Genomic DNA, 17,377 nt, shown 5'->3' with positions numbered 1-17,377 from the left:
ATGTTCAAGGACATCTCTAAAAAAGCCACTTTATGATGAAGTGTCTAAACTCAGAACCATAAACCATTGCACACAAGACAACGAGAGACGCTCTTACCTTCTGAAGATTGTAAACAGATCACAGTAAACAGAAGTCCATGCACGAGGGGACGTTTCCACAGTGCCGGAGCCATTTTGGTTATTCAAGACAAACTCCAGATGCTGGACAATAGTTTGGATATTAAAGAAGATCTTGACAGTATGCAGGTCACGTGGACATCAGCACTCTGTTCTCCACCGTTCACCATTCATTCTCCGTCTGAAAGCACATGGAAGAAAGAAAAATTAGTGTTGTAAATGGGAAATCATATCACTGTCGACATCAAGCTATATGAATGTATACCATGCTGAACACTTCATCACAAACGTTGAGCTCAGAGTCCCTGTGAAACAGCAGAAGCTTGACATCTGATATAGATTAGCACAGGCCACTATAACACACTGGCGTACTGTATACCTCGCCTAAGGATGCACTGATAGTTCTTGTTGAGCTGACAACCCAATGATTATTTAAATGTTATTGCTAATAATGATGGCCAATATGTTTTTGTGTTCTTCTAGAACAGGTTTTCCTGCTTGAATGTTGATTATTTTCCTCATATTCTCCATTGTTGCGGCTCCTCTCTTCCCAGTCTGTCAGTAACGCTCTGTTCACTTCCTGTCTCTATGAAGCCCCTCCTTCTGAAAAGCACACTGTGCTCTGATTGGTCGGCTGGATCAGAGTGTTGTGATTGGTCGAGCGCTTTGAGTGTGTGTGGGAAATGCCCCGCCCCTTACCATAACCACCAGTTTAACACACTACTAACTAACTCACCCAGGCCCCGCCCCTTTATTCTGTGTATTAATTATTATTAATTATAATCCAAATAAATGGCCAATATTCTATATCTTACATAAATACTTAAAGATTTAGTTATTAACAAGAAAAAATAATTTATGCATTCAAAATGTCTCTCTCTTCCACCAATAAGAACCAACTAATCTGATGACATCATTCTCAGCTCTTCAGCTCTTCAGACCAATCAAATGCTCTCTGAAGCACCCGCCTCCTTGTTTACATCTACTATTTATTTTCTATACAGGGGGCGGGATAGTCGTGAATTATTCAGTGTGTAAATAAATATGTCGGTGTAAAAATAAAAATAAAAGTAACGTGAAATAAATCAGAGCGTCCTCTCACATTCCCTTTAAGATCCGGCGCGCTTGTTCCACGGCAGATTGCTATTATAACGGCAGATTGCCGGCGCACGCCAGGAGCGGTTCACAGCCGAGGAGACCGACGTTCTCGTCAGGGCCGTAAAACACAGAGAAGAGACATTGGGGATGATGGGAGAAACCACACAAATCAGCTTCGGTTAAACAGGCGGATAATAATTTGGGTAAATGTGTAATTTTTTTCACATCTTCACGGACACAACAATGATTTCCCTCGTGTGTTTAATTTTTTCCTTGTAATAATGTATGATTTGCAAAAATGAAAACTGCTGCGTCTGTTTAGATGAGAGAATCAAAGTCTGTGTGTTGTTCACACGCTACATAATGGCCAAGCACGCGCCCTTAAAATAGCATATGACTAACACGCGGCGCCGCTGTCTTTAGACTCGGTTTCTCCTGGTCAGTGGAGGAGTTGTTTTCTGGAACTGCAGAATATCACCAGGGGAGTTTGCGCCGGAACACACTCCTCTTTACACTGAACCGCCCCCGTGAGCGCAAGTTCATTCCCTAATTTAGCGACGTGCGTCTGTGGAGGGAAAAGTCTGCTGTGCGCGGGTGCAGAATAGGAATGATACATGCGTCGGTGTACGAAGTCAATTGCACTGGGTGTAAGATACAGCCCACAGTGTCAAATGTTGAAGACAGATGACATGTCACGCTCACTTTGTCTACAGATTCATTTCCACTGACATGCGCCTGTGCGCGCACACACACACACACACACACACACACTAAACAATACTTTCATCTTCCTCAGAACATTTGCATAATGCAAGGGCTCAGCATTCACATCGCAGGAAGGGAATCCTGTGGAAAGTTGCACTTTGAAGTGTGCTTCATCAAAGCCTTCCTCGCCATCAAGTGCACTGATTATTTTATAATGAACCTACATATACAACATTTCCTTAGCTCTACGGACGGAGCTGAAAAGAGAAAGAAAGAGTTGGAACAAAACGTTGCATACCGCAGACAATATTTAATTATGTTTCATCACAAATGCAGCTTTCCTCCGCAGATGTGCTGAAGATCAGGCCTTTTGACACTGCACAAAATTATGTTTGTGTGTTGTTTTAAATATCAAACACTCATATTGTCCAAGCACTTTTTTTGTTAAATAATTAGCAGGGGAACATTGAACAGAATAACAGCACAGCAAACTTCGAAGCGCTAGAGATAGGGATGTGCGATATACTGTATATCGTCTACGATAATATCCTCGCTGTTTTAACGATGTGCAATCTGACATTAAAATATGGTAAACTAGGCTGTATTTGTCTTTCAGGCTATATTTATATCATAGAAGCAATCACACAAATATTGCTTTTTATATTTTCAAATATCAGCACGATTGCAAATGCGATATTTATTTTAATAAACAATTAAGTGACTTACATTTTAGACACAATATTGCCTGTTTTTGCTCTATTTTGCCAACCAAAATCGCTCCAAACAAGCCACGACAGAACCGTTTTGAGTCTGAGCAACACACAGCGGTGTTTCATTACTGAATGGATGATTCAATGACTCACTCAGTCAAATGAACCTGATCCTGAAGTGATCAAGCGTTTGAACTAATCGGTTGAATTAATGACTCAATGATTAGCTCATTAACAGTGACTTGCCACCACCTACTGCTTTTAGTTTCATATTTTAAAAGTACCTTTCCAATTTTAAAATCATTTCAATGTTTAAAAAAACCCTGCAGTTTAAACACTCATGTCTCTGAGCTGCATTAAACAGTCCCACAGATGCAGCTTCTGTTTCCTCTGCACTGCAAAGTGGAGATTGTGTGGATACTGGTTTCATTTGATTGGTAACAGTCCTACAGGCTCTTATCATTCTAATGACATTTATTGATTAAATGTAATAATCTGACATAATACATGATGCTACATGTAATTAGCTAAGGAAAGGGTCATGCCCTTATAAAAGGTAAAAATGCAGATAAAAGGTAAAAATCAATTTTAAATGATTGGGAAATGTAATTTGTCACTGCTGCGAACTAACCACTTCTCAAAATATGAATAATAACAAAAACTATAAGAGTCAGCTGTCTGACCAGTCCTAAACCTGCACAATACCAGCACTAAAACACACTCCGCTAATATAGTCTGATCATCGCTGTCGACAAAATCACAAGAAATAGTGATATTATTTTTTGTCATCACACACCCCTAGGTTTCCAGTAATTATGAAAACAACATAATTCACATAACTAACATGTATTGTGCTGCACTCCTTCCTGCGGTGAGCTTGTGCTCCTCCTAAATGTTCATTGTGTCAGGACATTAAGCTAACCTAGTGTTAGTTTCTTTCTAAAGTATCAAAACTGTTCTGTTACTTGTGAATTTCACTGATGTCTAAAATGACTTGTGAATTAAGAGTTTCATCATAAATATTTGTGTTAAATAAGAGTGATTTCAAAATCAGCCAAAATAATGACTATGATTATGATTCAACAATGGAGCAGCGCCACTAGCGGGTTAAGGCTGAATTCTTTTTGCTTGTCGTTAATGCAGTAAATGAGGTGAATCAAGCCTTAATCGTATAAAGCTAATCAGCCTCATCTCTGACTGAGCATTCAGGTGGGGAAATCATTTAGTGCACTGCATTATGGGATTAGCATTCCAAACATCCCACAGAAAGAGCGCATCTACGAGTCCAGAGTATTCCTGTGAAAGATCCCCCACCCCGCTGATCCCGACAGACAGCAGACGCGCAGTGACGCTCCGCTAAACATGCTTTACTTCCCGTCATCAGTGTGTGCAAACCCTCACACACCGCTGAGAAACATGCTCGCTGTATGTCTGGAGGCTTAATCGCAGGAGCCAACTGTTATCATCCCCATAAACACCACTTTGTTTGGCAGATTTCGGACTGGATTTGTCCTGACTTGAAATAAAAGGATTAAGCGATTAGCATTGGAGAGCTTTACGCCATTCCTGACTGAGCCTTTTTCTGAGCATGAAGGAGAGATCTGGAATTCACTTCCGCACATGAAACCAGACAAACCAACAAAACAAACCTCTCGATTCAATGCTATTCGACCCTATGCTGGAAATCTCTGATAAAATACACCATCTGAGTCACCAAACCGTGATAATGCAACGTTTCGAGGAATCTAGGACAATTCTGACGAGCTAAACTGGGGTTCAGTGCCATTAGCCATTTAGATTAACTTTCCATATTAAATTAGTAAGACATTTTATCAAAGAAATGCTCTTAAAACGAATAGGTGGATCTTCAGATCAAATATGGCTGTGTTTGTGAATGTGACATTCATCCCAGAGCTTCCCGTCTCAGGCTGGGACGGCGAACACCAAAGAATGCCCAAGAGTCCCGGTTTCTAAGACGGGCTGGAACTGAATGAACGGGACAGAAAAGAATGGAAAAGAAAGAGAAAAGGGAGGGCGGGTCGACCGGGAGATTGACAGGCAGTGAGTGTCGCTTGACCTCTCAGGGTTCGCCTCCAAGTATTCTCGACAGGCTTAAAGGAGGAGAACATAAAAGAGCTGGAATGTTAATTTATTTTCAATTGCCAGGCCCAAGATGGGAGAAAATAAAGAATGCATACATGCATGCATAGCAAGTGACGCAGGCACAAATGAGATGTAAAGCTGCATCCAAAATTAAGCTCAAACGCAGCTAAACAACGACACGACAAGCTGTATTTTTCATTTTTGGACAGCGCCCACTCTTTCAAACATGGACTGCACACTGTTCTGTCATAACAGTGTTTCTCGCATCTACACTGATGCCTGGAACTAGAACATGTACATATTACATGTATTTAATGTTAATTTAACTAAAAAGTGCCCGAGGGGTTCTTAAAAAGTCACAAAAATAAAAGGCACAACAAATATCTTCATATCAAGATAGGATATGAACAAACAGGAATAGCGATAAGACTTAATGTAATTAAACTTCAAAAGGCTATGATTTTATTAAATTAATGAGCGCTGGACGTTTCAAAGTAAAACACATCTGGGTTTCTAACAGGTTTCAAAGCCGCTCGTAATCAACGAATAACTGTGCATTTATGCCACTCGATTGCTTATGATTTACTGTTGATGAATTATGACAATGTTTACTTCATGAGCTTTATATTGTAATGAGTTGTTTTCAGAACTGAGTTCAATGTAAATTCTTGTGACTTTTGTCTGTGCTGCCCTGTCACAGGAAGAAAATATTTGACTAGTATTGGCACAATAACCTGTTTATTACAGTACGAGTAAATATTTATAATTACATAATTTAAATAGGTTGAAGCAGAAATATTGAAAAAGCTAGAGTACTTTTGCTTGTAAACATCTCCCTGTATCCTTTCATTGACATTGATCATTTCATTGCACCCCAAAAGTTGCTTTTAAATGTACATTTTGAAATGTTATCTTAGGAGCACATATGTTTCTTGGGGAAAATAAAGCGTCAAGCCCTTTATAATATTGATACGACCCACATTTAAGTCTCAAAAAGATGAAAAAATTAGCAAAAGTTAAAATGCTTTTTTTAACATTAGCACTTAACTAATCCAAAACATCAACGTGCTTTTCATCAGTGTGTCCAACACATGCTGCCACTTGATTATGATCTATACATATAGACAGTGAACAATTAACCAACCTTAATTTGTTCGTCTAATGCCATTGGTTAATTTGCACATTAACATTGTGCTTAATTTTTTTGTCGGGCTTCTCCAATTACTGTCATGTTAAATTCACAAACCACAATTATTTCCAAAACAATTATCTGGGGTGGATGCAGTTTCACAACAGGTGCTCTGTTAGCGTTTCATTATTCTCAGAGTTGACGAATGTACGTGCTATATTATTATGTCACACTGATAACTAAACTAATTATGCTACATGTTGTGTAAAGTGTTGATTTGCGGCTCCTGCACACTTCTCCAGCCAGTTCTTGATTCGCTGGTTTGACTGGGACTGGACGAGCACCAGTTGCACTGTTGATACGCCGGATTAATGGCTTGTCGATAAACTACTGATACAACAATTGGTTTTAAATCGTATTATTAGTTTTTTTAAAACATTAAGCGTGGTTTTAGTCCAGACAGGCCACATTCAACCCTGATCCGACGTGAACCAGTCCGGTTTACACACTTGTTGCAGTGGTCCTTTAAACTCAGTCATTCATGAGCCCCAGTTCATCATTCATACATTACATCACATAGCTCCGCCTGTCACTGATGGATGTCACTTAACGTCTTTTCAACTGTATTAAGCCATGTTATTTACAATTGTGCACTTTTTAGTTACATCAGGGGAGTATAAAATAGGCCTAAAACTAAAATAAAAAACTATTTAAACCAAAGACACATAACAAAATGATTGCTAAAATGGGTTTTGCCGTATGACAAGCACTTCACCACTGATGATGCTCAGCCACAAAGATGTCGTCCGGCACGGCCCTAGTTTCCAAAGAAAATGCAGTCTTCTACTGATAAATACGCAATTGTGCGCACGTGCCTTTATGAAAATCACTCAAAATCTATGTGGGGATGCACCGAAATTGCGGCTGCAGAAATCTATCGGCTAAAAAAATGGCATTTTTGGTTTTTGGCTTAAAGAGAAAAACGGCTGAAAACATGAGCACACACACCCGAACACACACCCGAAGGACGAGCACACAGATAGGTGCGTTTCAGGTCGCGAGCGAACAGCGTATTGATTCCTCTTTTGCATCTCTGTGCGCTTGAACGGACACACACACACAAATCTATGTCTAAACACCCGTCTAGGCAAGTACTCTCGTAAACACAGTCGGGTGTCTTAAGTGAACGTAAAGAGTTGAGAAAGAAATCGAATGTGTATCATTATATTGGAGCTGTGCAATACAGTTTTAAAGTGACAGCAACCTATAAACCTGCTGTGCGGAGTCATTATTGTTAAACCACAAAACACAGCTTTAACAAAGATCAATCTATATTTAATTCATACAGTGAACACAATAGTGTTATTTTACATTTAGGCCTAATTATTACATGTCTAACACACTACAGTTAGACCTTACTTTATTTGTAACTTTGTTATACTGTATGTATCTATGCCTCCCCCAATATCATTTAATAAATATATACATATGTAGGCTTGTATTTTCAAAATGTATTTTTACAATTATTGAATTTAGTTTAAATGTAATTTAATACAATATGAATAATCTAATATTAATACAATACAAAAATAAATAAATCATTTTTTTCGGTTTTCTGTCAATAGCATCCAGAATTTATTTCGGTGCATCCCTAATTTTATCATCAAGCTTAAATACCAAATCATGGTATGGAATGAAGATATGACAAACTTTCTTATCATCTAAGAATGAATAAGCGCTAATGCGTTACATTTCACATGAATAATACACTACTCTCTCAAATGTACCTTTTATCAATGTTCTGTTAGTCATAATAAATGTACAGTCGCTTCAGCTTTATTGGCTCTGAATCCGTGTATTTCATATAAAAAGAACAAAAGTAACTTCTTTGAGATCACAACAAAAGAGAAGGGTCTGCTGGCCGCTGGGTGGAGTCTCGTCCATCTGGGCCAATCCTGCACGTTTCCCTCTTCTGTCCCCCAGAACACGATTCCTGCTTGTGTCCGTGTCCATCCCTTAGTTACCGCATCGAGAACAAGGGAACGCAGCGGGTCGGCAAACAAGCCTGTCCCACTCAGAAAACGGATCATGCAATGATGCACAGTCATTAGTAGCATTATCTACTCTCTGGTTCTTAGCGTAGTCTGTGACAGAGCATTATAAACAACCTTATATGCAGGACTGTTCTGGGAAAACAGACCAAAAAAGGAAGCAATCGGCACGATTCATCTTTAGAGATCCATATATTTAGTGTGGCAGTCCATGCTTTCTTAAGAAACCCATGAACGTTCAAAGCATCACCACACCTTCTAACTAGACTAGTTATGTGACCAAGACTGGTTCAATTCACTTGCAAAGCAATTCAACTGAAGAGTTGCAAAGTGAAATGAACCTGTTTCACAACTGCAAGCTTGCAACTCTTGATTTAAGAGCTTTTCAGCTGGAGCAATGCAAGCGGAGGATGTACTGTGAACAACTACATAAAATAAACCCTTAAACATTTCATTAACAGAATGTGACATGCTAAATAGGTGATAAAGTGCACAGCCTACATGTTCAAGAAAATGCACCATACTGACGACAACGGCAACAAAAAGCCTTCCTGAGAGAAGTTTAACGCAGTCGTACTGGAACGGCCATGATTGTGTTAGTTTGTTCAATAATATCCAATACACCAAAATGAGGAATACTCCTCGACTGCAAAAGCAAGTAAGAGTAGAGACCCTGAAGGCCCACATACTATTATTTAAAATAGAAAGCATGAGGGAAATTTGATTCACAGCAAATAATCCATAAAAAAATAAATGTTGATCAAATGTTCAGTTGATGATACTGTCTGAAAAGTTGAAGTTGATCAAACACTACTAGTATCCAGGGATAAAAAATAGCTGAGTATTTTTGAAAGTATTTTATTGGTTGTATAAAGCAAAAAATAATAATAATTTGAGTATTTCACAGCTCGCTCAGAACACTGCCAGAACGATGCTCGAAAAGACATTTATAACCACAATTTATAATCCTCTTGAGCCAAAATCAAATATAATGTATTGTCTGCGATTATAATGCAGATATTACTTCTCAAATCCAATATAATTCCAAGTGTATGTTAAAGGTTTCAACCGCAAGCAATCTCAAGCGTTAAGCATCTTGTAGTGCAACAATATTCGATACCCCATTTTTATGACTTGCACCATTAGCAAATAGCTTTGAGCATTCTTAAGAGCTCATGATTTCCATAATTAAAACCCCGAGCAATCAGCAATCATGCTTCTGCTCGCCTGGCTGATCAACACACACTCGCTTCAGCAACACACACTCGCTTCAGTAACACACACTCGCTTCAGCAGCGCATCTATAGCAAGACAGTCAAGCCGGTTTAAAATGGAGCAAATCAGAGGCAATCAAGAGGGAGGGAATGAATTAAACACACAGCCATGTGGCTTTCTGCATCTGTGTCAAGAAAATATTGGATTCAAAAAAAAGAAATCAAAGCACAATAAAACAAAAAATGCAGAGAACAATAATTACCAGGCACAAACGCTGCAAAATATACATCTGTTTAGAGGAACTAAACTAACGCCACATATGCAGTTCTTTCTTTTTCTGTCAGGCGGTTTCATAAAGGTCCTTCTCAAAGCCATTATTATAAGATGATGATCATGATTCATAACCATTTGGCATTGAGCACATCAGGAGAGTGTCATAAAATAATGTGCCAAGCGTTAACACGTGCTGCCATCCACGAGAAGAAAACCAGGAATAAACTGCGCAGACAAACGACTCTCGTATCATCTTGACCGACACTCGGGATACCGTGATTAGGGTTGGCTATCGAGAACCGGTTCCAGAGTTAAAAAAACAGGGGATTCGATAAGACACACACATTGCGATTACTCTTATCGATTCCATTGTGTGCATTTTAAAGTGACATTAAACCATTTTCTTTCTGCACACATTAGAAGCTAAAAGCTTCATTAAACACATAAAAGCTCTCACAGAAAGACTCATACTCTCATATAGAGATGCTCCGATCAGCATTTTTGGGGCCGATCACCAAAATCATGATCTGCCGATTGCCGATCACAGAATGGCAGAGGAATGGGAATCTTTTATCTATAATCTAGCAGAGTTTGCACCATTTGTAGAAATGAAACTACCGGTAACTGTGAGGTGGCAAGAACAATTTTTTTCTGGAACAACCAATTATGAAAAACATCCCAAAACCATTAGGTTGTTTATCAGACAAAAAAATCATGAAAGACCTTTTGTAGGCTAAGTCAAATTTAAGACCGTTTTAAGACATTTTAAGATCATAAAGATTGAAATTTAAGACCTACACGACGCATTAACCAGCAAATAACAAATCAAATTAGCATCAATATGCACTTTTTGTTTACATAAGCATTAGAATAATAACATAAATGATGGCTAGATTTTAAAAGAGTGTCTTGCAACATGATATCTACTAACATGTACAAGTGCAAAAAGGTTTTATAAAAAGATAAACCTCATATTTCAGCCTTTAAATAATTTTCTAATAAAAAGAATGAGTCAAAAAAAAAGATAAATTACTGACATTTACAATGAATGCACATTATCTTATCTTTTATTATTAATTGTAAAATTTGGTCAAATTTTCCCGTGGCGTCTGTTGTTGCTATGCAACCATGCACTGCGCTCTCCACAATGACAAATAAGTTTTAGTGGCTTTTGCCGAATTCTTAAGTTGATATTTTATCATCTCGCTGCGCGTGGAAAAAACGGCCGCATCGCTTCTATAATGAGCTGCTTGCCGCACGCCTACATTTGAAATAACGAACTTGAGCGCGCAAAAGAGGCGATATGTGAACGGCCCCTTGGCGAGCTAACTCTAGTCAGGCCACGAACTACTGGCAGCTCGCGAGTGCCGTGTTGGAGACCCCTGCTCTCTAGAGCTCCGCTTTGTAGGCTACGACTACTTTTTTGCTACTTTGTAATGAATTTCTGCGGCCAGCGTTTCTGGAAATGACTTTAAAAAAAACTTCCAGACGGGAGAAGGAGAACTCATGTTGTCACTGGCCATCTCCGGTCTGCTGTTGTGTGCCCGTGCGCCGCGCATGCAGGTGGAAAAAAGTTGCGCGAGTAATTTACGTCACGTGATCGGCTTTTTTGATCGGCGCTTTTGGGGTTCGCCGATCAATCGGAGCATCACTACTCTCATACTGAGCGTGATACTGAACTGAGATCTGCTAGCAGAAACTAACTTTGTTGCATTATTTTCCTCTTATTTTCGTGAAGCTGAAACAATCTGTATTGTAAAAAGCGCTATATAAATAAAGGTGACTTTACTTGCGCATCTTTTTGCACTTGAATGGACAAATACACACAAAAACATCCAAAGAAACAAAGAAAACGCGAGTGTAACAGTTTATTGGACCCGTGCAACTCTTAAAGTGACAGCAGCCTAATATTCCTGCTGTCGTCTCTATAATAACACTAATATTCCTGCTGTCGTCTCTATATTAACACTAATATTCCTGCTGTCGTCTCTATAATAACACTAATCTAACAACAGAAGACAAAGAGAAAGTGCACTCCTTCTTGACTGAATAACTTTTGTAACTCTATTTGTAATGTATATTTTATTTATAAAGTGGCGTGCTATTTTACATTTTATTAGTTTCTGAACCTGAATACCGGAAAATCTTAAAACACTTTTTTTATTATTACTGAATGTTTACGTGTATTTAATAATGCTCGAAATGTATATTATTTTGTTGTTTTTGCTATGGTTAAAACCATTGTCAAAAGTTCCTTGAGTAAGGGTTCTTTAGCATGTTGATTTTGTTCATGGTAATACGACTTAATAAATGTGAATGATATCTGATGTTTTTTTTTTTTTTTTATTGGAATTGAAATTAGGAATCGATAAGCTAAATTGGAATAATTATAATTATAATTAAAATTAAAACGATACCAAACCCTAATAACAATCTCAATTTAACAAAACAAATAAATAAATAAATAGTGATTCTCAATTTATTCAGAATCATACAGCTCTAGTTGAGTAGTCCTGTGCGATGTAGAACAATGTTAGCAATATTACATATAATATTCTTTCTCAGCCTTGAAACTTTAACTTGAAATTTGAAAATGTCCCGATGCAATTAAGATCATAAACGTGCATCACCTCAACAGATGTAGCATTACCAGCTGCTGTGTGCATCCTCACAGCTAAAAAATAAATAAATTAAAATAAAATTAATTAGACATTCCCACAGAGGTATACACATACATTATGCCGCTATCCTCTGAAGAGCCCGTGGTCTTTATCTATGCTAATGTAGCCATTTGTTGGGGCCGGTGGAGGTCTCACAGGTCAATGCTAATCCCCTGATAGATGCGGCTACGAGACCTTTAACCATTCATCAACCTCCAACTGGATGAGCCGCACCAACACAGCGCTTAATACATAACGCAACTACCCATCCGTCACTCTCGGCAGCTCCAACAGCGTGTGATAAAAACACTCCTCTCTAAAAACTGCATGGAGGACTAATGTGTAAGAGCTCATGCTAGGTGTGCAATACAGGTCCTAACACACAATGCCTGAGTGCATGACTTAAAATGTCAAGACTACAGAAGAGAACAAAGGTGAAGTTACAATTCATTACCCAACAAACTGAAGGCTTGGTTTTACGCTTAAGATTCTCTGTAATTCCCCAAACTCTGATTTAGCTATTAGTCTTCATACGTTTGTATAAAGAGTTGTTTAGCACCAGTGAAGCGAACAATGTTAACATATACTGACAGTATGTAATGTAAAGCGTTTTAAGCACAACTTATACTATATTCACGTAAAGCAGTATTATATAGCAAATCTCAGCGGTGTCATTTTCTATCATAGCAAAGTGCAACTGTATTAATGCCCAGCTCTTTATATAAAGCTGTACATTTTATCTAGATAAAAAATCTCGATAAAAAAAATGTGTTTATCTAGATTATCTAATTTTATCTAGATAAACGCATAAATATCATAAATACCTAATGTGTAGGGTGATTTATATATAGCAAATCTCAACTGCATGATTGTATCGCCGCCCAGCTCTAATCTGCTAAATGTGACTGTAAGGCATGAAGGGATTAAGATATTAAAAACATCAGCATCATGATTTTCTGTAAAGCCGTTTTAAAGTGTGTATTGCAAAAAGCTCTATAATAAATAAAATTGACTTGACTGACACCTTCACAGACATAAAAATGTGACAAAAATGTATAATAAATTAGATTAAAGATGATTATCGAGAGATTATAGCGGTTTCATTCTGTTCTGAGGTTTCTAAAGACACACACACACAAATCTCTAATATTGCGGGTACAGAAACATCCACTTACAACCGTAACATGTTTTATGACAGACTGTGTGTGTTTTCCCTGCAGGAATCGGTGGCGTTCAGCACCATGATCCACCAGTTGAACTGCAGCTAAATATATATTATAATGGCCTTTGTTGTTTGTTCACAAACAAAATGGGAAAAAAGTTGTATGATTATCAATAGCCTTTATTGTTACTCAAAGAGCAATATGTGTACTTGAGGTTTCTGGCCTATACGGAAAGACTCCAATTTACTTTTTGTATGAAAATAAAATAATGGCTAAAAACCATTAGCATGAGCAAAATAAGATTTGTGAAAGCATGGAAAATATTTCCCCCATATTCACAACGCATTTGCATTTAAATATAAATCAACAACAAAAAACATTGTCTAAATAATAATTTAAGGGTATAAAATGACACACTGCAAAAGCTACTGTACTGGTAACTTTTCATGCCGTCTTTGGTTATTCAGCAATATTAATATGAGATGTCATTTTTTTGGCTACTGTTGTTCTCTATAATGTGTGCTATGTCCTGAAATAGAGTTGATTTGAAAATATTACATTTTTATTTCTGTACCTGAAAAAAGTGAAATATCCAGATTTTAGATTTAAACTGCTTAAACATAATGGTAACATATGGTTATATTTCTGTACATTTAGAAAAGATAATTAAATAAAATTAAATAATGCAAAAGCTACTGTACTGGTAACTTTTCGTGCTGTCTTTGATTATTTAGCAATATTAATATTAGATGTATGAATGTAATTTGTAATTCATGTAATGAATGATCTTCTCTATAATCTAACATTTTTTTAAAATTTTATTTCTGTACCTGAAAACATTATAGATTAAAACTCTGCTTAAACATAATGGCTAAGTATTGTTATATTTATGTACATTAAGAAAAGAGCATTAAATTGCAACATAAATCTGACAAAAATCTTTTGTCATTTACATAATATACATCTGTGCAAGACGAATGCACAACGGTCAGGATTTATTCCTATTATGTTACTGAATTTGTCACATGATTTAATTTAATTTTAGTTTAGAGAAAAGTTTTAGATAATGTGTTACTAAATGTAGTAACTGCGTTTAGTGCAACTGTGTGTGTGTGTGCATGTGTGTACATGTGTGTGTGTGCAGTGTTATACAGTAACTAACCATAAAAACTCATTTTAAAATGATTTTTGTGTAACAACACATGATAGCGTCAGCTTGCTTACATGCATCCTGCAGTCTAAATAGTAACACAAGAAAGACACAAGACTTTCTAGGACAGCAGAAATAAGATCTGCCAAGAACTTGAGTAATCCAGATCCTTTCTGTGGGAACATTAGCAAACTACAGAGATCAATCTCCATCCGTCGACTTCATGGACTGAAACTGATTCAAAGACCAATTCCGGGAAATCGTTCATTTAAACAATCAAAAGATGTCGAAACATATGCAAGTGGCAGGTGAGGAAATCACACATTTGTCAATTCATAATACTAAAGATAAAACCCATCTATGACATCCATTCATTGTGCCGTTTAATATGAGAAACGTTAAAGAATAATCAACATTCCTTATGCATGAAGTAGTCAGAGCAACAACTGAATTCTCCCACTGTACAAAACATTATTGAACTTTTCCAGATGCTTCACTCCTCATTGCACACACACACACACAGATCCATACCATTTTTTCCATAAACTGCGAGCACTAACCTCCTCCTGCCTTTCGCCCCCAGTTCTGGAGCCATTATTGCTTTCGACAGACAAAGTCTTTTGGTGGATGGAGTCAGAAAATACTGGTAAAAGAAACCAGGGGTGTAATATGATATATCTGAATGCGGTCTTCATGTTCACACACATGCATGTATTCTTCAGCTTTAATTCGACAGGGCAGAGCGGAGAGTTTGGCAAGAAGTGGGAGAGGGATCCGGAGAAGGACCACAAGCCGCCGGGACTCACACTTGGGATGTGTTGAAGACTAAAGACTGACAACAGCATGGTTTCAGCAAGCAAACCGTTTCACACCATCAGTCTGATGTAAAGTGCGAAACTGCATTCAGTATGTGCCACAACTCACTGTGTGTAACAGAGCGTGATCATGATCACGATCGAATCAATAGCCTGATCGTTTACGCTGACGTGCTGATAGGGAATCACTCAGGTGTTATCAAAACGGTCTACATCAGATCACTATCAGATCACTATATACATCAGATCACCGTTATCTCTGTAGAATCACACTTAGAATAGTTTAACCAAAGTTTGCACCAACTATTGTAACTGGAATCTAGACAAATAATAAAGGATTTCCTTTAATAAAGAAGTCCCATTGTGGTGAAAATCCAGTTTTTAATGTTGTTTATGTGTCTATGTGGTGTTTTTAATCTGCTTTAAGACGAACCATGTGTAAATTCGTAAGTCGACAGCATTGTTGAGTATTTAAAACTGCAGTGAACCAAAGACAGTCTCAAAAACACGGTTTGAAATCGCTGGTGTTTCTGACGTCACACACTACCTTGACCAATCAGATCAACGTGTGATCGTCAACCAGTGGATCTCTGAGTGAGTAAGTGAGTGAGTGAGAGGAGGCGGGGCTCATTTGCATATTCATAGAACCGCGTATACTAAATAAGTTAAGGGTGTCGAGTTACATTCAAGATATTTTAAGGCATGAATTCTTTTTTTTCAAGGAAAAAACTTTTAAATATGTAATTTTGGTGATCAAAGATGAGTTTTAAGGAATAAACTTATTGACTACAGGGGGACTTTAAGAGAAGTTTAGCCGTCTTCAACACTTTGGTGTTTCTTTTTGGACGCCAGTAATGGATGGTAGAAAGTTACCACTGTTCTACTGTAGAAACTACGGTCTACGGCTTGATCGCTTGTATCGTCGCCCAGCTCTAAGGCATGAAGATATTAACATCATCATTTTTGGTAAAGCTGCTTTGAAACAATGTGTTTTGAGAAAAGCGTTGTTCAAATAAATTTGACTTGACAATACCAGTGAAAACTATGGTACAATCAGCCATGGGGATAAAGTAAACCATCAGACTTAATATGCACAGAAGAGCAAAGCACAACTGCTGTTCCTTAATGCATTACAAACTCACAATAAAATAACATTTCTTAAAAATTAAAACCATTCTAAGAACATTACAAAAAAGTAAAAAAATCCTGAATCTTCTGACAATCAAGATCTGGATCCTCTACGCAGTCTTAAGCCTTTCTGACTAGGGATTTATTTATTTATTTTTGGTGAATTGGAAAATAACTAATTTAACTGAATCTTACGATCTGAACACAACAGTCTGGATGAACAAGAGAGCCGGAGAGAATGTCCTGGAGTATAAACGGCCGCGCTCTGCCTGAACACAGCCGTGAGCTGGACTTCGGGGAGGGGGATGGTGGAGAGACTCAAGTTCTTCACAGTCGAGATTCAAACACTTTGTTATGTAAATGCAGGTTTGGAAATGAAGCGGCAGGAATCACAGGCGGTTGATGTGAGCAGAGATGGCACTTCCTTCAACTGCGCATTTGTCCAAGCGAGTTCACTCTCTGAATTCAAATGAACCAGCACTAAACAATGACTCAAAATACATGCGTTTAATATCTAAATATGCGGTTTTCACATGAAGGAGGCCTTCATTTGTCCTTTTACTATACCTGTAGGTTTTATGTTGTGCACATACTAAATTACTGGTAACACTTTACAATACGGTTCATTAGTTAATATTAGTTAACTTAGTTAACATGAACTAAGAATGCATTCTATAGCATTTAATTATGTTAATATTAATTTCAACATTTACTAATACATTATTAAAATCAAAGGTTGTATTTGTTAACATTAACGCACATGAACAAACAATGAACAGCTGGATTTTTATTAACTAACATTAACAAAGATGAACTAATACAGAAATAAATGTTTTGCTCATTGTTAGTTCATGTTAGTTAATGCATTAATGTTAACTAATGAACGTTATTGTAAAGTGTTACAGAATTATTTGAGAGTAAAATGCACTCATTTAGAGGACAAGCTTCATTCAGACAACATGAGTGGTTTTTAATTGTTGGTGCTCGCGTGTCCCGTTCAGACCTGTATTTCGCTGTGCTCAGTCCAAACCAATCCAGTGTGAACGGCTTCTAATCCGAA

The 17,377-nt window shown here is 37.6% G+C and overlaps 1 protein-coding gene across 5 annotated transcripts in view; it reads right to left on the bottom strand.

Annotated features, from left to right (window-relative positions):
• adgrl2b.1 (adhesion G protein-coupled receptor L2b, tandem duplicate 1) overlaps positions 1–17,377 on the bottom strand; it is a 143,353-nt gene that overhangs the window by 123,998 nt on the left and 1,978 nt on the right. For all 5 annotated transcript variants that reach the window (XM_079614083.1, XM_079614081.1, XM_079614082.1 and 2 more), the window contains exon 2: positions 98–298. In XM_079614083.1, coding sequence (XP_079470209.1) covers positions 98–173 — 76 coding nt within the window. In that variant the 5' untranslated portion in view covers positions 174–298. The remainder of the gene's footprint in view (positions 1–97; positions 299–17,377) is intronic.

Source organism: Phoxinus phoxinus (assembly GCF_949152265.1).
Source record: "Phoxinus phoxinus genome assembly, chromosome: 5".
NCBI lineage: Eukaryota > Metazoa > Chordata > Actinopteri > Cypriniformes > Leuciscidae > Phoxinus > Phoxinus phoxinus.
Note: the sequence above shows the minus strand (reverse complement) of the source record. Positions and strands in the feature narration are given on the sequence as shown.